Raw genomic sequence first — 25721 nt, 5'->3', positions numbered from 1 at the left:
CAACAAAATAATTTAATATAAGATTGTTACTCAGAATTGTTCGACGTAGCGAGTATTTTATTCAAAAAATAGACCTTACAATCTAACTTTTCTTCATAAATAATTATTCTAAACGATTATACTTAGTTAACACTATATTTGTACATCAATGTAAATTTTGTACGCTCACTAAATATGCTGTAAAGCGATGTTTATCAAACTTCTTTTCGGTTAAAAGTAGTTCATAGAAAAAATGCAACAACAAGCAGTCTTCCGCCTCAAATACCTTGTATTAGCGTTTTGTTTTAACGTATTTAAATACATAATTTGTATTTTATAGGCAGTCTCATCATTTTTAATTCTTTACAAAGACCAATGATAATTATACACAGAAGTATAGGTATTAATGTTTTTAATATATCAATCGTATCAGAAAATATCTGCAAAATATGCGATGGAATTTTTCCAAAGAGAAAATTGGACATTTTTTATTTAGTTTATTGAAGCAAATAAAGAAAATAACGATAGCCGTTATTAGGATGACACCAATATAGGATATTCATGTAAGTTGATTTCACGAATGATATAGTTATTATACGAGAATTACGCGTTTGGAAGATTCACTTCTTCTATCGTAGAAATAAGATTATCGAGACCAAATAAAAAGCCTTCTTCGTGGTTGCCTTGTTCCCATGGTTTCCTGTGCGTCACTCTATGTCCATTTGGCAATCCTCGTGTTTTAGCAAAATCGATCAACCAAACGCCAACTTTATCATCGTCGTAGATCATAAAAATACTACTACCAATTATCTGGAAAAGAAATAATGTACGTTGTATCGTTTATTTGTTCTCCTAAAATTCTGTTAAAAAAAATTTTTAAAAACGAAAAGAGAGCAATTCTTTTTTAACTGTTTTGATGTTCCAAGTATTTAATCGCGTATGTACAATTAATACATACTTCGTGAGTTTTGAAGTATTCAGACATCTCGATCTTTGAACGAAGATTTTTCAACCGTGCGAGCAGTTTTTCGCGAGTGTTCTCGCTTGTTCCAAGAAATAGATTCATAGTTTCGAGCACTTCCTGGTGTGACTTTACTTTCTTTAGGTCGGTGATCGGCGGACCACCGGGTAATTTCATAGCCTCAATTCTAAATCCGTGACTACAGGTCGAGCTCTGTTGCTCACGGAACTGCATGTACCGCAATTTAGTCACGGCACGTTGCTCGTGTTCTTGCTTGGTCGGAGCACTTGGATCAACGGCGATCATCTTTTGATATAGATCCGGTCTAGCGGTCGTCTTTGACACTTCCGATTCCAGGAACGTTCTCGTGCCCATCTTGATATCCATTACGTGCGGATCGTTGAAACCAAATAGTAAATCCTGTAGCTCTATGAACGTGTCACCTTTGTATTCCACTTCACGATAGTATCTAAAACATGAAAATGAAACGCTTTAAAATTAGATAGATAAAATGTTTTTTGACGATTATATCATTATATCGTTATATACTATTATAAGTAATTTACATTAAGAGATAACTAATCGGACGAAACTTTATCGGAATTTATAGCCTGTCGAAAAAATTGTTTGGTGTTAAAATGTTAAAATTGTTTAATTTCATTACAGCTTATCAATTACATATATCAATCGGTCTAAGCTTCGTTGATAGAAGATTACACGATAATTTACGTACTATTTGATAACATTCAAGTAGCTTTAATCCCCTTTAATTGTTGGTATATACATTTCTAAAAATAGTAAGATGCCTTTCTTCTTATTTGGAATTCTCTTTCACAAAAACTATATGCTATATTTATCATATATTTGAGACAATGAAACTTCTTACTTAAGTAATTATTGATTCATGTATTTTATTTACCTTGGAATGCAATCCCGTAATTCCTTGTCCTTGCTAAGGGCTTCGTAAACAATTCTCTCTGTATTTTCTGCTCCTCCAGTTTTTCTCTTCCAAACTGTTCCAGGCCCAGCGGGAGCGAAACCATCCGGATGCCCGGATAATTGAAACCAGGATTTTAATCTGTTCTTCAACAGAACGTCACTGGCTGGGGCTGTTAAATCCAAGGCGTTCTACAAGAAACAAATTTTCATATAAATACAATTAATAACTAGATTCCAGATATAATTAGTTCTTAGCAATGATAAAGTTTACGATAAAACTATATTCATAATTTGTTTATTTGCAGCTATTTAACAATAGATAATGCATACATGTAAAAGTAAACTACAATTGGACATTAGTATATATTATACTTTTTCAACAGATAATGGATCTTAAACGTATCGCTGTGATAATAGTAGTAATGGTAATAACAACAGTCAAATAGTAGTAGTAATAATGCAATTTTGTAAAATTACGTTGCAACATTTTAGAATTTCTGAATATTTTACGAATATCAATTATATTTCAGTAGATAGGATAATTCATTGTTGCTTGTTGTTATTTATATAATTATCTTATGTATTTCGAACGTGCTAGTTATTTCTTAGATGAAGACTTTACCAAGGATGAATTTCTGCACGTCGATGTTCCCCGTTACATAGCTGTCAGACGTTTCGCTTTCAACAGTATCTCTACAGTGAAATATAATTGAGTAAAATAACGTTTAGGATAAATACTAAAAGTAAACGATGTCAGATAAAGGAATAACATTTCACTTTCGTATAGTTCGTTTCTTTTATACGAACAATAAATATATACAAATATATACATTATATCGGAGAAACAACGTTTAAAATGGAAAGCATTCTATTGTATTATCCCTTTGTTAAATTCTTAATATTTATTAGCGCGTACGCGTACAAATTTTTCTATATTTTATTTCAAATTAAAATTTATCGAAAATAGCGATAGAGATTCCATTTCACTGACTACTCTCAATTATTAACGATTCGACGTTTTTCATTAGCGAAAAAGTATAAAACGAGAGGATGAATACCAGCGCTAAAAACTTCAACGAAAGATCCTCTTCTGGCATAGTGGTATCGGAAAGGACCAGTGGAAACTGTTCCATTTTTTGTATGGTCGCTGCATCATTAGGCAATTTGGCAAGGGCTCCGGTCGAGCTAGATCCAACACTGTTGGACCGATTCGAGCCCATAGAAGTGCCCCTTCGCCATTGACGGAAGGCGCTGTAAGTGCTGCTCGACGAAGCATCCTTCTGCCTTCGATGTTCCTTGTGGTTCGAATTATGATTCAGTCGCGTTTGCTCTTTGCTCGAAGGCTGTAACCAAAAAAATCTACTAAGAATTTAATCTAGCCGATACGATTCTAGTTGAAATCGTTGCTCGATTATTTCGAAATTAATCTCTTTAATAATTTCCGTGTTCATTCAGAGTTCAAAGATATTTTATCTTCCTTAAGTATTATTACACTTTGACTACTGTATAGACCGTTTGATAAGAGAGAATTATTCATTTATACGGATATTAAGACTACGGATTTTTATGGATTTATAGAAAATTTCGAAGCTACAAAATTATATCGAATACCCAAAATATAGCACTTGCTATAATATTTAGCAATTAAACAAATATTTTCTACCTAGATTAAAGTAAAAATTCGCATAAATATCTACTATTTATTATACTATAGTTTCGCGTTATATCGTACACATATATCCTCTTCACTTTCATTAAATATAAAACATTTCGTTTGCAAAGCACACGTAGCTGTTATATAATGACATTTTTACTGCCCTCAAGAAGGAACGAATTTATAAATGAAAAACACGATTAAACTGCGTCGTTTAACTGTACGAAAAGGATATTCGGCATTTATTTGCAAAATTCGACGCAGCTGAGTAACAGAATATCGAGCCTCGGCAGCATAACGTCGGAACGATAGATATTCGATTATACCAAAAACGACCGTAGTGAAACGTGTGGCCAAAAGTCCAATGGATTTCGAAAATAAATTTACACACCTCCTTTCTATAAGATAAAAATAGTGTGCGATTGTTACGCGACTCGTGCATTTTGTAATCAAACACCGGTTCATATACGAAGAGGGGAAAACACGAGGAATGCCCGTGTCTCCTGATTTTCCAATTTACAACACATTTCCTTCGCGAGAACCGAAGTTGCTGAACTATCAAATCGCAACGATTATAAATTAAATATCATTACTGACTAATAAAAAAAAAAAAAAAAAAGAAAAGGAGAACAAGGAACGTCTACTGTAAAATAAATATTTTGTTAATCATTCTTTTTTTACGACCTCTAAGTTCCTTTTCTATTCTAGTGGATTAAAACATTAATTTTCTCGATAAAAGCTATTCCGTGGCATTCCTTGTACCTTGCCTTGCTCTTCGTATGAAATCGAACGTATCCTTCGTTCGTCAATCGAAAGCGACTGAAGCAAGGAGTAAGGAGAGCGTGCAGCAGGCGCAATGCACATGCCCGCACGTGGTCCAGCGCACGCAACAAATCGAAATCCATCGGCAAGCGTCGTTAATTGAGTTTAACGAGTGGCGAGCGTCTCGTGCTAATTGCCGCAACGCCATTCATAAATAATCCAATTAAGACGTGTCACGTGTATTTTTCGCTGCGAGTGTCAAGCGAGTCGCGATTGTAACAATTGAACGGTCGACGCGCGTAATGTTCGGATAATTGCGTGTAAATTGGTAGCCGGAACTAGACACGCGGAACATATATATACATATGTATATATACGCGTAGAGAGCTGATAGAGTGTAAATGGAATGTAAAATGGAAGGAAACGCGTGGTTACGAGAATAAGTCGTTCGTATCGACAGAGTTTCTCTAAGGACCTTTAAGTAAGTAATTTCCGATAAACCTGACGTTATCTAACGTCGAACAATTTATCGGAATTTTATATCTTCCTAAGGGTAATGTAAGTTGATAAGTTTCGTTTTTAGGATAACAGGCACGAACTTTTGATCTTTGGTTTTGTCACGGAAACTGATAAAAAATCGAGCATGTAATTGTAACAATGATTAATCAATCAGCAAGAAAAATCGATCAGTAAGGCGTCGATAACGATTTTTCTTTCCTTCGATTAAATGTTTAATGGTTTTACGCATAGATTACTACCTGTTAAAATACAATATGGACGAAGATCTTTCTCTTTATACCGATAGATAGATACCCATAGATCAATTTATAAGGAATATATCCAGTCGTTCTATTTTTAGTTTACCATTCCGATACATAGTTACGGTACTATCTGTTCGATATAGTAGTATTTTTGTCGAATATTTTCAACGTAGAATAAATAGCGTGGCTGTTCAAAACAGCTGGTTAATAGCATGATGAGAAGCGTGCTTCGATCGGACAGGTGGTTCGTCGTGGAATTCGATTTCGCGATACGCCATTCATTTTAATTTAGTCGACAAGGTCCGAACGTGAGGACATGGCAAAATTATACCTTGCAATTCCCCAATGTGATTCCATATTACAATGGCGATTGAGATTGGTGGCGAATCGAATGATCGATCGACGTTGTTTTTGAATTGAGCTGAGTTAACGATTGTTTGTTCGAACGATTGTAACGTTGAGACGATAATACATACATTTAACGTTCTTTGATCAAGAAATATAAAGTAAGAACTACACGGTGATATTGCTACACATTTATAAAGTTCTACGACAAATTGTATATTTGTGTACACAGTAAATTACAGAAATCTACATACATCCTTTAGATAGAAAATATTATAGTAGAAATTCTTTTCGACACACTCAGACGCATATTAAGTTAAAATGTAACGCAATTTATTTACTTTCACCTTTATTATGAAAAAAGAAGTAAGAAAAATATAAAATACAATGTCATAGGAATCACGTGTATTCTTTGTATCTACGCGAAATCATACAAATGACGAGTTTAATGTAATATTAAACTTTATAGGTCTTCTTACTGACATTGAGAAAAGGAAAGGTTTCGTAACTTCTGACGTAACTTTATCTCAAGATATTTTCGAAATAAATGTTTTAATTTTATATTTCTCTTAGAAATTCATTAACGCATTAATGGCAATTGTATTGCCACGTAAGCATAACAAATTTTATTGCAAAGTGTATTTTTATTTCCTCTGCTAAATCACATACGCAAAATTCTATAGATAAATTTTTCTAACTCGTTGATACACATATGGTGGTTAGTAACTGGTGGTACAAGCGGAAAGGGGGTGATTCTACGCGAAAAAACAAGTCGAAAATATAGAATAAAAATTTGTCGTTCGAGGCTTTGTTTTCGAGAAAATCGACTTTGAATTTTCGCTCGGTACGCCTGCACTTTATCGCGTCTCGTTATAACGGATCTCACTGTAGATCGTTGTCTCGATGGAAAAATTAAAAAAAAATTTTCATTCTATATTTTCGACTTCTTTTTCGCGTAGAATCATCCCCTCCCCGCTTGTACCACCAGTTACCAACCACCCTGTATATATATCAATTAAAAAAGAAAGAAGAAAGGAATTTAACCATTTCATTTGAAATAATTTAATGCATCCGATTGACGTTGGCTCGTCACCGTGATCCGCGTTGCTCGCATTTCAAATGAATATATACGAGGGTCGTTACACTGTGCGTAACCAGCCAGTATATTTGATCGTAGTAAACAACCACGTGGCAATCAAGGAGATTCGAATTGCGCTGGCGCAACAGTTATTGTCACGATGAGAATTACGTCAAATGCTAGTTAGATGACCGACTATAAATAACCATAGAAAAGCAGAATATTTTGCGAATAAAACAGAAAAGTACACCATTCTTTAATATTAGATGTCTGCTTGAACAATCGGCAACGCGCGTGTATAACGCGATGCGAGGTAAAATGTAACTTACAATTTCCAGTAATTTTACCATTTGCGTTCAAATATAGGTGGACTAGGCGTTTTTAAAATGAAAATTTGATCAACGGTATAATGTATCTCGTTTCTCGTTGCAAACGTATCGTTGCTTGGGCAGATTTTGTTTGTGTCACGTAATTATACGTTTGAAGAGTCATGAGTCAGTGCGACTGATTATGGCAAACACGATGATAGTTTCAGACAATAAAACTGTCGTTATTCGATCCTATTATTGGTGCGGTATTTCACAATGGTATATTTTTTCGTTTTTGACGCGACGTAGAAATAAAAATTCACCACGGTTCTTTTATGTTTTTACGTATCGTGTCTACGTGGTTTATAAATCAAATTTCTCTGTTCGATCAAAAGGATATAAATACGAGCTTACGACGTAACGATAATTTGCAAATTAAATTTTTCTGCTTGATTAGATCTGAATGTTGAATCGAAACAAGTTGGTATAAACGGACTATAAATCACGGTAGAAGGAACACAATTGCTTGGATCGTCCGATCGCGAGTACTCGCAGAGTCGATAGAGGAGTTCAGGATATTTACATTCGATATACGATCATGATCGATCGGATGCCGGTAATCACGGCACGCTTGGAATAAAATATGTAAGGAATGTACGTGTATAACGAGCTGTCTTCGGTGCAAATGTCAACATATAACCAGCAAAACAGCTTTCGAGGAATGGTTTATGAAACGGTAGATCGAAAGCTACGCGTAGACAGCAATGACGTTGGAAACTCGGTTTTACGATCTATTTTTTTTTTCTTCTTTTTTTATTTTGAATCGCATTTGCGATACATTTATGCGTTGTTCGGTATCGATAACGAAATCTATAGTCGAAATTCTAAAACTGATCCGTCAACGTAAGAGGACACAAATCGTATTCAAAATTTTAATGAGCGAATAAACATATGTTAATTCGGCATGATACTTTCAGTGATGAATTTCAATCATCAACCGTTCTGTAGAGTATGGAACGGATAATTACTATGGTTTTTTAGTATTTTACTATGTGTTTTTAATCGCTGTAGATTTTAAGATAAAAGTTATCTTTCTTGCGTGAAGTACCGGCGCGTATAATCGATCGATGGCTCTATCAATATCGCTGATTAAATCGACATGGATCTTTGAGGATTTTGGAACTTTCTTACTACTCGGAAGCATTAGAAATAATTATACGAAGTTATAAGAAACGAGGCTGATGATTTTCATTTCCTTAGAATAGAATATATACGGTAGAATATAAAGATTCGATAAAATTGATATCACTCTTTTTTTTTTTACTTGAAAACAAAAAGGAAGAGGAGGAGAAGGAGTGTATTCTTTTGTTTGACAAACGTGTCGAACAATAAATCACGCACCTACGCCTTAGCCTTCGGCTATATCGTCACAAGAACGAGGAAAAAGAAGCTTGTAACTCGTTTCGTAAGTAGAGTCGTGTTTTACGGAGCATTGACGTCACTGGTGTATTCAGATTGCATTGTTGCAGATAAGTTTCAATCGAGCACCGTTCCAGTTTTAACGTTTAACAACGGGAGCCACCAGATAAGCCAGATTCACTGCATATCCAACCCGATAAGAGAATCCGAGGGGAAAAACAGGATTCATTCGTAATTCACACTTCTAAACATTTTATGTTATATTGGCCTTATATACTGGCTACAGAAAGTATTGGAACATACACTTACCTTTTAATAAATAAAATTTCATTTTCATAAGAAGACATTTTTTTGAATCGTACGAAAGTGCTGCTAGCTAAACTACCGATACGAAATGAATAATATGTTTTAAATCTAATTAATTAGCGTGTAGATGCTATAATAAATACAATAGTGTACCAATGCTTTCTATAGTCACTGCATAGCAACTTGTATTGTCGAAACGCACGGTTATCCCCTTTTTATTATTATTATTATTATTATTTTTACTAATATTATTTATTCTGTATTATTATATTATTTCGCAAAGCGTCACAAATAACGCGGTAAAATAGTGGAAAAGAAGTGCGCGCAACGCGCGCAAACATCACGATCGCGGAAGCGCGATGTTTTTCTTTAGAAGCTTGCGTCGTCCTCGATAAAACGGATGGCGAAATTTTCATCCGAACCATACACCAGAAAAGCGACAACGACCTCGGCTCAAGTGCGTCAATGCACGAGCAAGACGATTTGATAAAAGTGCAACCGTAGCTTGTCTTCTTTGCGAAAGCGAGGCGAATTGTTGTCTGGAAATAATGGGATAAGATCGCGTACACGCGCCTTATATTATTTGCTGATTTTTATTCTTCGTGACTGAATCGCGAACGCCGACCTCTTTTCGCGCACGAAATATCGCGCCGCTGATCTTAGTAGATTGCACGTCGTTTACAGAAAAATTGCTAGGAAATAAGTACAGGAAAGTTCAGGTTTAGATTAAACAAAATTTGGATACTTATCTTCGATTCTATCGTGTTCTTACTCTTATAGTATACCTATCTATAGTATATCTATTGTAACGTAAAATTGCACATTTTTCTACTTTTAATATAATAACGATCGAGGGATATCTTTGTTCTTTGAACCATTTTATTTGTAAGAAGCGCGAAACACGCAAAAGTTATAAAACTTACGTCGAATGATAAAACCAAGTATTTAAAAACTGTGTATATTTTTTAATGTCTATTGAAACGTGGCGTCCGTTTCACATCCATTTCGCATAGACTAGAAGAGCACAGCAGGATTGAAAAAAAAACCAGAAAGAATAATTTTCAAAAAACTACAGAGTCGAGTTTCCGAATTCCTGTTAACCTTTGGTCTACGACGAACAATCTGGGCAATGTACGTCTTTTCAAAGACACTGGAAGAAAACTCGTTTCGCTATTAACAATTTTAATCATTTTGTTTAGAACTGTATAGATTTAACGATTTTAAGTTTCAACTTAGACTGCAGAGTTAAGCGATAGTACACGTCGAGTTACAACGTAGGTCTTCAAAGATCTGCCGAGTTCAAGTTCGTATATCTAGATATTATATTGCGCCGCCTTCGCATCGATTTTTATGCAAGCGAAAAAGTCATAAATATCAGCCACTCGTTGATTATCATCCGTTTGGATGAAATTTGAACATCACCTATAAGAGATTGGTACAACCCCTATGGAAAATATTCATTACGATCGATTCTTTTTCTTTCTTACGTCATATCCTTCGAATGTTAAGGTAAAAAAATGTATTAAATCGCTAATGGCTGTATTGTTTAGGTGCACATAGGTCAACATCAACATACAGGGTATTCGGGCTGTTCCCAGCTTTTTTTTTGTAAACGATCAGTATGCGGAAAAAATGAAAGGGGAAACAGATGAATGATTCGAACTGAGCTACATGTTGGCGCGATAAAATTTTGTTCACAGCAGCAAAAATGTATATGCATCTTGCAGTTGCGCTATTTTTTTGAAACGGAAACCTTCTCTGTTTTTTGCACACATCGAAGCCTCTCGTCGTTCTACGAAAAAAACATGTTCGAAGATTCGGTAGTCTAAAAGATATTGTAACTTTAATTTTGTAAAATTTATCGGAAGGCAAAGAAAATATAAATACGAGAGTACTTCGTTACATATTTCTTCGTTCTCTATATGATAAGTTTTGTATAAAATTAGTTAAAATCTCTTTGAAATCAATCAGTTTTCGACCATGTTTAATATTTGATTTTTTCAATTGATGAGACGATCCGACGAATGCAAAAAAGATATTATCGTGAATATGTATTTCGGTCTAAACCGACCATCTGTTTTTCCGCTTTTTTCCTCATACTTGTCGTTTACCATAAGAACGCTGGCAACTAATAACATAAACACCTTCTATGATAAAAATGGGAAAAGTAAAAAAAAAAAGAAAAGAGTACGAAGTAAGGCAAATGCTAAACGATGTTAATACGTTTAGTATCATGGATATTTTTTTACCAAAGACAGGAATTGTTGTAAGTCGGTTTGCAGAGTGCTTATTCAGTCTTAACGCTCAATTAGTAAGACGATACGCTTTTTACGTAATCGGACGAATTGAATTTGATCCTACTTAAAATACTATAGAACGTGCAGTTTCATGTATTTTATGCTTATAGCTGCACGTGCATATGTTGTGACGTGTGTGTGTATATGTAAAAAATGGATTAACTTTGTTTAAAGCTAATAAGTTACGAACCTGAGTATATTACACGTATATGTGTCTTTATTAAATTTGAATACGTACAATAAAATTATCATTAAATTACCTATATATTTTAATTTGTTGTTAATCGTAAATTTTACTCTGTTTTTTACTTCCATCTTATTTAATGCCCAGCCATAAAGTAACAATAACAGACACGATGATCTAAAAAAACATTTTGAAAATTCTCGATTTTATTTTAGTAGGTTGATGTTAATGTGTTGTTTAGGAGTTCAAGATAATCGCATATCACGCTTTTAATAACCAATTTTTTCCGAGATAATAGTGACGATAAAATATGACGTAAAATTAATAAATCGATGTTGTTATGGTACTGTGTTATGCTACGTAAATCTTTCATCATAGTCATGCCTAAATTTTTTTTTTATTGCATCTACTAGCTATTACGTGCGTTATGATATGCAAATAAATATGCATTGCACAAATACGAAAGGTTGCTACGATCCTCGGGAACTTCTCCCTGCGTCAGAAGAAAATAATCTTCTTTTTTCATAGATGACATTGATTAACAGTAATTACAATCAATCGTTATGCAATTTTTTCAAGCGCATGTAAATTTCCTCCTGTAGTAATAAAATTCTAGAATAGTGTAACTAATTTATACGATACATTCAAATTCCTCCGTGATGTATTAACGTTGTTATTGTATATTGTGTCTTTCCCCAATTTCCATATTTATAACTTTTGCCCTTTTTTTATTCTGCATAGAAGTAAAAAATTTATTACAATTATATATCAGGTTTTAACGTTAACAAAATCTCGAAGCAATAGCATATTTCTGGATATTTCTCCTTTTGTTTAATACTTTTTTAGATACTAGTAACAACTTTCACAGCGAAAGACTGTTACGCGGTCGAATTAAGGAAACGAACAACTATGTCTGTAATGTGTTCTAAGAAGAATAACAATCTTGAAATTCAGAATAGACGAAGCGGAAATCAAGACAAGAACAAGATGAAAACGAGGCAGAAACATGATAAAAGAGGCAAAAACAAGGTATAAACGTGATAAACGAAGCGAGGTAGAAACGAGGTCAAAAAATGTCGTAACACGAGTATAAGAAATATAAAGAACAACAAAAAGCCAGTTTCTCAATTAAAATGACGCGGAAATTAAATACTAGATCGACGTCAATGACATGATGCATATGTATATGTATATTACTTGTTGTCGCTTTAAGCAAATGAGGGCTCTAAAATGTCGATCAATGATCCCCTACAAACGTGACCCCACAGGAAAAAAACAATTTATAAATCAAGCCTGACTTTATATGTACTATCATCAATCGAAAGCCATTCGATCATGTGGTTATATTTTTTAACGATAACACCAACACGCTATTTGTTATTAAATAGACATTTTCCAATTCGTCAACTAAATATAGTATCGTGTATTTGCCTATATGTATATTCTATGTTTTACGTATGTAAAGCGAAGAAAATAAATTTTCTTTTATACTTTAAATCTGTAGAACCTGAATATATAAATTTTATATTAATACGATATTAGTACAAGTTTGATAATAAATATTATTTGGTAAAACATCTTCTGAAAAAAGAAAAAACAGAATAAGAAAGATTGGCGAATGATTTTTACGTAATAGATAAGTTTTGAGAGATATTTGTCTGGATTTTTCACGCTCTGCAATTATGATTAGGATTAATATTACTGTATTACATAATTAAATTGTAAAGAAAACAATAATTTATCAATGAAAAGGTACTAATTCGTTGTCTATTCAATTACTTGAGAAATAATTATTCTTCTCGTCTGTTTTATATTGTTGTTACAGCAGGTAATTTATTTCTATTGAACAATTTTCCTGACAGTCTGCATGTGTAAGTGGGTTTCATATTAAAGAATATAAAAGAAAAGCGAAGTATAATTTAATTTACTGGGTAATACTGATCATTATCATTATAGAGACATTGTATGTTTACTCTGATATTATATTCTCCAGTGACGCATTATTACGATAAATGTAGGTATCTCGAAGTATCAAATAAATTTGACATCTTTGTAGAAACTTACATGCTACGATATCGAATTCCAAGATATATTGACTTTTTTTTCTGAATTGTGTAATCAGTATTAAGATTTAAGTGCTCGAGTACTTTCATTGAACCAAGTTATGGTTACAACGTGCTTGGCATTTTCAGATAAAAGGAATAACACATGCTCTGTACGATGAGAATAAACGATTAATTTAAGAAGCTACATAATCGTAACTCTTGTCAATGACGATATGAACTTGCCGATAAAAAAGCTGATGTATATATGTATACATATATATATACGTATATATACACGTATATATATATATATATATATATATATATACGTTCGATAAATAAAATCCATGTTAATATACTGTTCCTTAATCATTCTGAAGAACCTCCGCCAACGATATCCGAGATTATTATGATACGATGTATCATTAGAAGCACGACAATTTCGAAGCAGCACGCTCACAAAGATTTATCTTTTATCAATCGCGTATACAGTTTCGTAATCGATAAACATTCCACCTTAGCCCATAAAAATGTATAAACGCAACATCACCCGAACGCCATCATCCACGGTGTTTATAAACAGTTAAATCTACAAATGGTATAAGGTCGTACTAAAAATACTCTGCAATCTACGTGTCACTATACGTATCTAATTAATGGCTCGATTAACATAAATAGTTTAGCGACAAAGGTCGTGGCGAGAGCTATCGATCCTGTTTACGTGCAGCTTCTTTTAACCAATGATTCTTAACTTCTATATCATCTTTATTATTGTCCCTTTCTCTACCTGAGATCGATATCTATTTTTAGAACAAAATCGAAATGAGAAAAAAATATTTCTCGATGCTTCTTTAAGAAGATCATTGATATTTCTACAAGGATACCTTCACCTCATTGCTATTCTCTCTTCCTGCTAGACGAGTGACCCGTGGCCCATATGAAACTAGTTTTTTAATAGTCTGCTGGTGTTCCAGATAGATCATTGGTCTTTAGACTCGACATTTTCGCTTTGCTCGCATACAATGCTCGTAAAAGTCGAATTCTGATATATGTAACGATACTTATGTAATTGGTATGGTAGGCTGTTAACGCGTTTATGATATACAAATACACGTGCGATTGCAACCAAACTGATACCATTTGGCGAACGTATAGTATCTTTTTAACAGTGTTAGTAATAATTGAGCAATTCACAGGCCAAAGTGATTAAATTCCACTTTTGGACATTTTAGTGCTGAAGTACTTGCTCGTCTTATATAAATTGATCGGTTTTCTCTGCTTTTTGTTTTGCCAAGTTGACCGATTTGGCAAGAGTAACTCAATTACGTATTGCATTATAATTTGTTACGTATTTGTTCTCACTGTTGTCGTCGAGAGTATAGGAAGCAAGGAAATATTTAATCGGTAATTTTTAGTCGATCGTAACGTGATTAATTCTGCTACGATCTGCTTGCACTTCTTTATTTGACTCTTATTTCCATTTTAGTGGAAAAAAAAAATTGCAACGGAGGATCATGTATACCAATAACAGTTCTTCCATATTTTCCTCGCGTTTGGAGATACCTTTCAACTTATTAGGCAAAATACGATTGGGTCGATAATGAGCAGAAGAATGCGACAGGAATAAAAATGATAAAAACTAAACTTGAAATTTGGAAAGCTGAAACTGGTTGCACCGTGTATACGTAATTGATCGAATAACATGTAGAATATTTAAATGAACGTGGTACATATCTCGTGTTCTGTGTGGTTATTAGAATTATTACATTCTCCTTGATTGACGTCGTCTATTACGTAGCAAAAATATGCACCTTGATTTCTTCGTGGTGCGTTCATATCGTATCACGTGAAAGTTATCGATCTATACGAAAAAAAGTAAAAATGAAAAGAAAAAAAAAAAATAAAAACGAGTTAAGAATAACAGGGCAATAAACAAACTTGAGTCGACTCCTCCTAATATTAAATTTTCATTGAATTTTGAGAATAAAGACGTAAACAATTTATTCGTAATATAACGATCAATCTCGACAGTTTTCGGTAATCATATATGTGTTATAATGATAGTTTTCGACCGGTGCTGCGTTACTTTTTTAAGCTATTACATGTTTTTTTTCACTATAATTTTGTTATCGTCAAACGCGTCTTATCGATCAATCGTAATCGATGGAAATGTCGTCGATTAAAGGTAAATTTACAATAATTGCGCTGGATTTGTAAACATCGTGGAAAAAACCAAACTGGCAATGCTTGCTTCCACAGTGTAGATAAATAGTTAGATAGATAATGGATGGAATATGGAATGGAAATATGGAATGGAAGTATGAAATGGAAATTTCATTAAAGGGAAAGAAGGTTTCGATACACAGAATGAGCGTCGTTTTCGAGTTTTCCTCTGCGTTAAAGAATAATTATTTACTATGTACGATCGAACGGATTTCACGAAGAACAAGAAGCTTCTCTCATCCAATTACAGAACATAAGTAGACCATCCGTTTGTTGTTTCGCAGGGCAATGTATCTATTTACGAGGAATGATGTTATATATCGAAGCATAAGTAATTGAAAATTATGAATCATTGATGTCATGTAAAATGATTGTAAATTTATCGTTAAATATATTTTAGTATCTCTTAAGTTGTGGAGTGCAACTGCACTTTTCATACACACTGATAAAAACTGAATAAAATTAACGTATCTATACGCGATTATATATGATAATTTTGTTAGTCTGCATACTACAATTACGATATAGTTTCTGCCTTTGTTTTATTACTACTAAATGATTCTGCAGATACGCGAGGATTATGAGGATTGTTCTACTTTCTGTGTGTACCAGGTTATACGAGGTGTATCCTTCACGTTATAGGAATTATCTGATAGCATATTTATGTATACGGGCACAAATACGATTAATTAACGTGTAACCAAAAAAGCAAGTTTGTAATTTTATAAATATGCTAGCATTAGTTAGTTAATTAAATTACTTTATGTAGAATAATAATTGGAATTTCTTACGTAGAAGGGTCAATGAATTCTTTGTATAATCGAGCGATACTTCGAAAATTTGGGCAAGAAAAATTGGGCAAACTACACAGTCAAATGTTTCATGTTCATATATTATTATTATAGATAAAATATAGTTATAAATAAAATATATTAATACAATTATTCGTATAATACCTAATTTGTGTTCCTAATGTTTGCTTTGCGTTCAGAAACCTTGATTCCATTTGTCGTATAAAGCGTTTGGGAAGAATCACGTTATCAAATTGTACTTATGTCTGTCATAAGTTTGATATTCAAAGTATTTTATATCCATGAAAGTGATTGTTCCTTTCGTTGCATTTTTTCTTATTTCATAAGCAACAGTATAGTAGTATATGAGATATAATTATCAGCACGAGGAATTTCATAATTGTAACGGATCACACATTCGTTAACAACTCATATTTTATACGTATACCATAAACACGTATGAATTCCATGGATTTATTATCCTTCCTTATATCCCAATAGTATTAAAACTTCTCATTTTGAGGTAATTTTCCGAAAGATTTGTTTTCAATTGTATCTCTCGCCTAGTACCAACGATATGAATTCTTTCTTCTTCTTCTTTCTCTTTCTTTCTTTTTCTTTTTGGACATAGCAACATATTCAATTTAACTTGAAATATTGCTATGAGTCACACACGTACTCCGAATAAATCGTAAGGGCACTGGGAATTTAATGCATACATCGAAGGTTTACGAGTATTTTAAAACAACAGATTACTACGAAACGAGCAAGTAGCGTTTCATCGAATTACGGTGTTCACACATTCAAAGTACTGATTTATGAGTACTTTTATCGTTTCTTTTTCAATTGCAACCATCAAATAAGTTGCACGAAGTTAATGGTTTAACACGTTCTCTGTTCCAGATATAAAGTAATCCTTGAATTTGTCATCGAGCACCGCCTTGAATTTATTCATCTGCCTTCATCGAAGGTCGACTGTTCAAATTTCGAAAGTCTGCTCGATTTGTTTTCCTTTGAAATCTTTTTGCCAATTGGTCTCCTATCGCGTTAGCCGCTATTAATCAATAAATAGACACAATATAGATGGTAACAAAATTTTGACTTGCAGTTGCAACGAACAAAAGTGACGTACTAAAAATACAAGACCGGTTTGCATAGCTTAATTTTACTCTTAGCAGAAGCGTAACTTAGTCGCTCGGATAGACGATTGAACAGGTGCACGAGACTGTATACCAATGCAAGAGTCATAATTGGAAACTTGTACACATCCGTTATTATTAACAATCTATATCACAAAAATTCAAACATTTTCATCTTCGATTCAGAGGCTAATAATAAAACATATTTCATTTTCAATTTCTTAATCTTCAAGTGGGGTCGTTGAATCATAGGTCGGGTCATCAAACCACACGAGTTTGGCTTAGATTCGAGTTAATGTACACGATGTTTCGGAATATTTAATCTTAATTTATATTCTACGTATCCGTGCATAACTTATTAAATAATCTCATACAATTGCTTTGGAAATAAAGTTAACAGGTTATCGTGAAATTAATTAAAATATCACGTTCTGTAGTTAGAATATCTATGCGTTTGGATCAAAATAAAATAAACGAAATCGGTATTAAAACACTGTCATCTTGAACACAGGGTCTTCATGGTAATTTAATTCAGATAAATACCAATAACTTAATGATAAAATATATATGAATCATAACACGTTCCAAATTCGGAATAAAAAAAGAGAATGTATATTTTTATCTGACAAATTGTCGATCATTTCTTTAGGAAATGAAGAAAAAATCCAAATTTTCTCGTCATCTCCAGCGACTGTTTTATTTCTAATCGAAAGTCAGAATTAATATTAAATGAAATACGCCGACGCTGTACGAATAAATACCGTGAAAGGGAATATAACGGCGAATTGGAAAACAGAACAATGTTACCGTTAACGAAGTCACATGTGAATACGGATCAATGTTTTACCAAGAAATACGGCTTCACAATGATTACTTGTTCAAATCGCATCATATTATGAGTCAATTCCTAGATGTACAAGTATGTAGTATCTTGTTTATCCGCGTACAATTAAATTCATGTATTTTACGCGAATAATAAAGAAAAAAGAAAACACGCAATCAGATCGTCACTCTCATTTTTACACACCAATTATTCGACCGTGGGTGGTTATGCATTTTTGGTAAATTTAGGATCCAAATATCTGCAGAATGCATATAATATACAAAAGTATAAAACGATATTTCAAGTACAGCGTTTATTATAAAATTTAGTAGGTGAAACAAATTTCTATTTACATTGGGGTTAGGTTAGTTATAAAGACGTAAAATTGCATAAATATTCACAGTCTACCAATTATTTTTCTAACGTTCTAGACGCTTGAAAAAGCACTATATTACAAAGTGTGCATACTACGAAGCATCTCCTATAATGAAACCCTATAGTTACACTACAGTCTATGCATCGTCGAAGTTTCTCGTACTTCGATTGACTATCGAAGGTATTCGTGGCGTGCTAGCATCGTGGATTGCTGGATCGAAGTAAGTTGTATCTTTCGACAGACGTACCTTGTTGAAGTGAGCTTGCAGAAGCCGCTCATATTGGTCAGCAGCACGGAGACAGAGCCTCGTGGTGAATGCTTCCATTCGTGCTGGTAGGGGCGCGTGGCAAACACTGCTTGACATTATTCCTTTCTTCGAGCTGGCACTCCTCCGGAACACGCACGCACAGTGTGTACAAATAAAATCGTCAGTCGCTACGCACGGACGACGGACGCACTTAAATCGCGATGATCATTTAGAAGCAAGCTAACCTCAATCGACGCTCACGAGTGTATCGGTTACTTTAGGCGTGGCTTCCGACACTTATTCCATTCAAATTTTCAACGCGATTTTCGAATTAATTATATAATAATTTTTCACACTTGTACAAATTTATTCTTATTATCTTGTCCTTCTAGTACTCCCGCGAATATTCGTAGATGCCTCTTTCGAGTGTACTTCTTTCACATGATACAAGCAAACCACTTTCACGTGGTACCTTCGAGTAAAAGTTAACTCTGAAAGTATGGATGTCAGTCCTTCACCTTTGACGTTGTCTTATAAGTTGGAATATCGAAACACCGGATGTTATGATGATACTGCTTCCAATAATTGATTCGCGTTCGCAGAAAGTGAATAATTTCTTAGTGACAATTTCGTTACTTTGAAATGCTATTGAAGAAGCGTGCAAGCAAAACTGTCGATATTGCGCGTGCGCTGTACAGATTAAACTACCCTGCAGAGGAAGTTAAAACGACAATCGTGATTGGTGGAATCGAATTCTTGTCAACGACTTAGTAAACCGTTCTGTTGCTTCCGTATAAATATAAATACAAGAAATAACGTAATAATTCGTTCACTACTTTTCGCTTTCTCAATGCATACTGAGCAGCGGAGAGAGTTACATGTAGTTTTATCGTCTCGACGCTCTCCCCTCCATTTTGTGTCGGCGTCCGATTCTCGCTGGCGCAGATGTCATGTAGGTAAGTATAAACGTAAAGTCAGAACAGTGAATAGGGCCATTATTCGGGTCACAGTCCCTTTTTATAGATTGGTTTCATTCCAAAATCACTATAATATTATATAACACATTTTTTAATCGCAACGATAAATTTATAATAGACAGATATAGTGTAACACCATTTATTGAATCGAATAGTAGACCGAATTGATTTATATTTGAACGTAAATTTTTATTATATAAATGAAAAATAACAGATAATGAAGAAGAACCGCTTATCGATCAAATATTATACTTTAATTCAGAATTCAAAAGAATAAAACATAAATTTATTGTTGTACACGATATACTGTACGTATATTTTTGAATTAATAAATTAAAAGAACGAATTATTCAAGTTTTAGTATTATTAAAGTAATTATAAGAATTACTAAATTCGTTACTAAAGTAAAATTAGTTTCATGGCGACTAAAAAATGTGGATAAAATTAAATCTTTTTTAGATAACATGGTTAAAGTTTTTACATCGTATAAAAGTTCAATAATGCTACTTACAGTGACAAGGTTGCAAATAAATCGAAAGATAACGACATTGATCATCGCGTTGTAAATAATCGTCTCTTTATCTATGTTAATTTCTTACGAGTGTTCATTCAATAGAAACTTTAACTAGAAATTTCAATAATTTGCATTACATTAATTTTATCTTTTCGCTACAATTGTTGAATCTCCAATTTCACGTAGTACTAGTAAATTTTTTGCAATATTTTCACTAAACCTTTCTTTTTATGTTTTTTAATATTTTTTTAATTTATGCAATTTACGACGCTGATACAATTAAATACAATTAAAATAGTTACAAGGAGAAAGAAAGTTAATGCAATTAAACGATGATTATTACTATGTATATTCGTACTATCGTAAAATATTAATGATTACCTTCATTGCTTGCAGTAATATGATTAAAAATAACTATCTACAGAAAGTAAGAAACGCGATATTCTACAATGATCCTCACTGAAATTCTTCGGTATCGCATAATATCGTAGCTATGCATTTTTCTTTCGTTCATTCAAGGTCTAGGATTGGCTAGCAGAATTTATGAATCATTCAACGGCATGTGACGAGTATCTTTCGATGACTTGAATTATCATTATTAAAATCTTAACAGACCCGTTCCCACTCAAACGTTTTTTTTTTTAGATTATTTTTAACGATTTATCAGATTTTGTTCATTTTAAACTACAAGATGGAATCTTTGATATTATCGTAAACCAATTTACCCAGACACAATATCGTCTACTACAACTATCTTCTCGCAATTATCAACTTATCTTTCTTAAATAAATACGCATATTAATTAGTTTAGTTATAGATAAACTATTGATTTGTATGCCTTTATGGTAAATGTAAAGGTGCAGAAAATCCAAGCGTACGCATAATATCCAAAAATATATAAAACATTCAAAATTCGTGATATTATTGTAAAATGTTCTCTGTGTGAATGCTATCCGATAAAGTTGGTCGCAAATCGAGCGTTAAGATTACTCGTTACTTTATTCACGTGACATTTTATTTGGTCAAAGTTTTATACGATTCGTAATCTGTTATTTGAGGCGCTGTACGATAACTTAATTTTCCGCCGTTCTCTAAACTTTAAGCGTTACCCGAAGAGTCGATCTGCTGACGTAAAAATCTTATCGAGGTGAAAGTCGATGGCGCCCGACAGTTATTCTGATTCACTGTGAAATTTCGAAAACTAGGAACAACGCACAACGGGTGAAATCATGGCATGTTTTATCGTTAATCGCATAACACATTGACCCATATAATCTTGTCTTTAAGCGATACTAGAAACGTAATTGACCTAGATTACATATTAATGTGCGTGCGATAGAATGCAACTGTAGCTCTAGGTATTCGATATAGTTTCCAAAGGTAACGTTTCAATATTTATTAATACGGAACAAGATATTCCACATTTGTACAGCTGTGCTATTCGCGTTAGTGGTTTGTTGCTGTTTGCGATCTGCCAACCCTATGAACCGAGGTCTGCGTTGATAAGATCTTTTCAAAATTGCGAATACTATAATTAGCAAATTATTCGACGGTCGTACCATCTATTTCTATTGTTGCCTTATATTCAAAGACACAAACGATAATTTCTTTGTTATAAAATAACATTTAAACACGATGCCGATAAAGACCATCTCTGAACCATTCCACAATCGTGTGAAAATCACGTGAAAGCGGTACAATGTGTTATTCGACGTGTCAACTCAGCGGTTAAAGATAGTTGCAATAACAGTGTGCGATAAAAAAAAAAAAGAATTTGACGTCACATCCAGTAGATGCGCGTCACTTACGATACCCTCCCAAATTTGAATTGGTTATCGGACTGAAATGATACCGATATGAGAGAAAAAACAAAACTTGGTCAAAAGAAAACGCTTGCTCCGGAGCGAATTAAGCCCGTAACACGCAGACTCGTTCACTTGCTTTACAATTTCTATTCCATACATAAGTTGTGTTTATCTAATATCCTTTAAAAAAAAAAAGAAAAAAGAACTAGCCACTTGACTGAGTCACTGTCGTAATTCACTGTACAAGAAAAGTTATTCATTTTTTCATGCCGACATACCAACAAAACCAACGACTGCGTGACGTTATTAGAAACGAAACGCGGATGTAAAATTCCTGCATTTAATATAGATCGAAAATTATTATTTAAAAATAGTAGAAAGAGAGTTAGGAAAGTGTTTCAACTTTGATACATATTGCAATCGTACTACGAATAAAATTAATATTTCAGGGTGTATAGACGTACATTTGGCTATTATTACGCATCTGTATTGTTTGCTAATATTTCAATTAATATACAAGTCAGCTCTCGACTAGAAAAAATCGCGTGAGGAAGGTTCTACACGTACAAAAGAGCTCGTCAATTGATACTTGCGCGTCGAGCAACTAGGTTGCACAGATGGTTTTTGTTTTTATCTGTTGGTTTTTTCACGATGCTTCTCTATCGCTATTACTCATGCGAATGGCACATAAACCGATTTTCTAGGATGTATATTTCAGATTTCAGAACGTATTTCCGGATGTCGGCATATGACGTGGATATTCCACTTACGAAACTGAATCAAAAGAAATAATCTTTCAAGAATATGCGTATACACAGCGGCGGATGAGAAAAAGCTTAAAATCGATGCACTATGAATTTTAGTAATTTCTGTAATACAAGTTCTTTACCATATCGATCTATTCTGTGCCATATATTACGTTTATTCATTAAATATACTCCATCCAAATATAAATTCATCTTGTAAAATTATAGCGTCTTTTTATACTTCTTATTTTATAAACTTTCTTTTGCCCGTCGCTGTACATCTAAGTAAAATTTCACATTTCTCTCCAACTGGCGTATATTCTCCGTTCATGAATATTTTTTGAATATATGTTTTGAACAGTTAAATGTACTATCAATTAACATGTTTAATGAGATAGATTAGCATCTCCGAGTCGGTGAGAACCCCAGTTTTATCGATCGATATTTATTTTCCACTGACGTCGAGAGTTTCTACTTGCAACAGGATATCGCAAATGTTTAGAAACAATGGCACGATCGCGATGGTTAAGCAGGAAAAGGACTTTCGCAACGTGCACTGATGAGTAGACACGATGGATGCGATCAGTCACGCCATATTTGTCGCTGCATTGTAGTTCACGTACAATTCGCGGAAAAAGACAATGCCACCCGCGCTCTTCCATCATCTTCTGAGACACTTATTTTACGAATCACGCTAACTTCGTTGAACGCTTGCATTCGATTAATAGGATTATTCATTTACAGTATGTCATCGTTTCAGTTAGATTGCACATCGATACTTGCAACGAAATCATGTTCTTTTCGATGTTTAATGTTACATCCACCGCGTCCAAATCGTTTTTGTTACATCAGCAAATCATTTTGATCATTGCGGATCTTCGATATTGAGTCTCGTTTCAATAAATGGTGAGCGTGGTTCTTTACTGGTCGTTGTGAAAACGAATTCTTGAGAGATGTTTTCGACAGTTATCTACACTCTCCACGTGCCTTTTCGTTAATGTCTGCGGTTAGTGGAAAATTACCTGTGGATAATCAATAATCGTTTGCGCCTCGATGAGTATTATCGCGTGGGTTGTTCAAACAACGTATGGAGAATGGCTGGAAATCGAAGCATACCATGATGCGCGTACAATCGACTTTGGAATTTTTCATTATTCCGATCTAACAAATCCGAATTATTTCATACACCGTTAAACATCTTACGTAATAATGAAAGTACGTGTACGTTATATAAGATATCATAGGAAAAATTTTATCGAATATTTCTATTTTATTTGGTGCTTTTTACTAGTTTCTATCCGACAAAAGTTTCACTGATAATTTTACTGTCTGTAAATGCTTGCGTTCCACGACCCATGGCGACGACCGGGTCATCGGTTTATATTTCCGCTCTAATTCCGTCTGACGTACTTCGATTACAATTGTCAAAGGTAGATACTCACAAATGCTATTAATTTTCAAATATTCGTGGCGTGAGAATGAGTCACTTTTTGATGTAAAAATCGACGAGACGTTACCTCTGTTTCTCGATGACGCGTCTCTTCAATCCTCATCTTTAACGAAATGTCTGGCGAATATTTAATCATTCGAGTTCCACAAGTACCGACGAAAGCTTGTTTGAGAATAGTCGGAAGACGTTCGAATCTCGAATTATAATCTTTAACGTTTATCTTATATTATAATCTTTTACATTTCTTTCAAATTCCAAATCGTTGCTTTCTCATCGACAATCGAAGTTTCTAATCTGTTCGTTCATGTATACACGTATTTGTTCATTTAACTTCACGCTCAATCCTCTTAACGTTAGCTCGTCACTCGTATTTAATTAATAAACATCACACGTTGCATTCTAAAATTCTAAACGATACATAAAATCATTCTTTATGCAACACTGACGTATTAAACAAACATCAAATTTACATCTATTTATTACGTTGTATTATATCTATCGGTAAGCTCGCTGTATTCGCTGCGTCAGATCGAGCTTAAGATGTTTGTTTCAATCTCAATAGTAACTCGACTTTATGATACATAATATCATTGTAATCTATAATTATACAAATTTTATAACAAACTGAACCGAATAAAAATTACGTAGCGACGATAGAAGGAATCGCTATCACTATACAATAAGTTATCTTTCCTGCCATTCCTTCCTTCTGTCTTATCTGAAAATGTGCGTACTGTTCGCCACAAATGTCGCGTGATACACGATGTATGTATGTTTTTACGATTGAATTTTTCTTAATTCGACGTGTCATCCATCGCTAATATCGCATGATCGTTTCCGATCGACTCACGTAGAAAGTATCTTTACTTTTTTCCAAACAGTCTTTTTTTCTCTTTCCATTAATAGATATATCAGCGGACCTATTAGACATCAATGCTGTTATGATTTCTCTAGTACAACTATAGTATAGTATAACTCTTTTTTATAACTTTACAATTTATATCTTATTGGCTTCCCAGCATCCGTACTTATAATGTAATATGTACGTTGTTAAATGTAATGTGCATATATCACGATTAATTACAAACGATTACATAATAGAATAATTTATTTATATTGCTAATCACATATCATCTATCATTCACAGTTAGCAAATAGACGGAGAAGCAAACGATTCAGTGTGTGTGACACGTAGATAGCAGTTACGTTTGTTTGAATTCCTTTGACAAGTAATTTTTATTCTCCAAACACAGCCGATGAGAAGGTGGCTTTGAATGGCTTTCATTACGCGTTTATCAACAAGGTAAGGAATGCGGTATTGAACACACTAAACTGTAATAGGATAGAAAACTTAATTATATGCAGGTGCGCCAAGCAAACTACATAGGACAGGTAATAGCGTCAAAAACAAAAAAGTAAAGCATATTTCAGCCACGAAATGGAACAATTCTATTGCTCGGTTAACGCGAATCACTTAAAAAAATTATTCGTTTCGTCAATTTATGGCGCAGTCATGGATTTAAATGTTACATGGAAATTAAAATACTTAAAAATGTCATGCGGCCGGCCAGCAACACGTAGAGGGGAAACAA

General features: G+C 33.7%; 1 protein-coding gene and 1 long non-coding RNA gene across 4 annotated transcripts; one reads left to right on the top strand and one right to left on the bottom strand.

Annotated features, from left to right (window-relative positions):
• Nucleotides 1-35: 35 nt before the first annotated feature.
• Nucleotides 36-19513, bottom strand: LOC100744684 (inositol-trisphosphate 3-kinase homolog). Of its 2 annotated transcripts, none has more exons than XM_003487476.4 (5): nt 18638-19512; nt 2938-3222; nt 1860-2068; nt 938-1409; nt 36-789 (listed from the first exon to the last, which is right to left on the bottom strand). In XM_003487476.4, the coding sequence occupies exons 1-5, from the start codon at nt 18752-18754 to the stop codon at nt 583-585; spliced, it is 1290 nt and encodes a 429-aa protein (XP_003487524.1). In that variant the 5' UTR covers nt 18755-19512; the 3' UTR covers nt 36-582. The 2 variants fall into 2 exon arrangements, with proteins under 2 accessions (XP_003487524.1, XP_033175422.1); XM_033319531.1 differs by having other exon boundaries at nt 418-789; nt 2938-3238; nt 18638-19513.
• LOC112212391 lies at nt 4538-8567 on the top strand. 2 transcript variants are annotated; one of them, XR_002946209.2, is made up of 3 exons: nt 4538-4776; nt 8126-8252; nt 8317-8567. It is a non-coding gene; the product is annotated as an uncharacterized LOC112212391 (long non-coding RNA). The 2 variants fall into 2 exon arrangements; XR_004461243.1 differs by having other exon boundaries at nt 8126-8567.
• Nucleotides 19514-25721: the final 6208 nt, after the last annotated feature.

This window comes from Bombus impatiens, unplaced genomic scaffold (genome assembly GCF_000188095.3).
Source record: "Bombus impatiens unplaced genomic scaffold, BIMP_2.2 scf_0155, whole genome shotgun sequence".
In the NCBI taxonomy this organism is placed as follows: domain Eukaryota; kingdom Metazoa; phylum Arthropoda; class Insecta; order Hymenoptera; family Apidae; genus Bombus; species Bombus impatiens.
The sequence above is the reverse complement of the archived record's forward strand: the minus strand, read 5'-3'. Positions and strand labels throughout refer to the sequence as shown.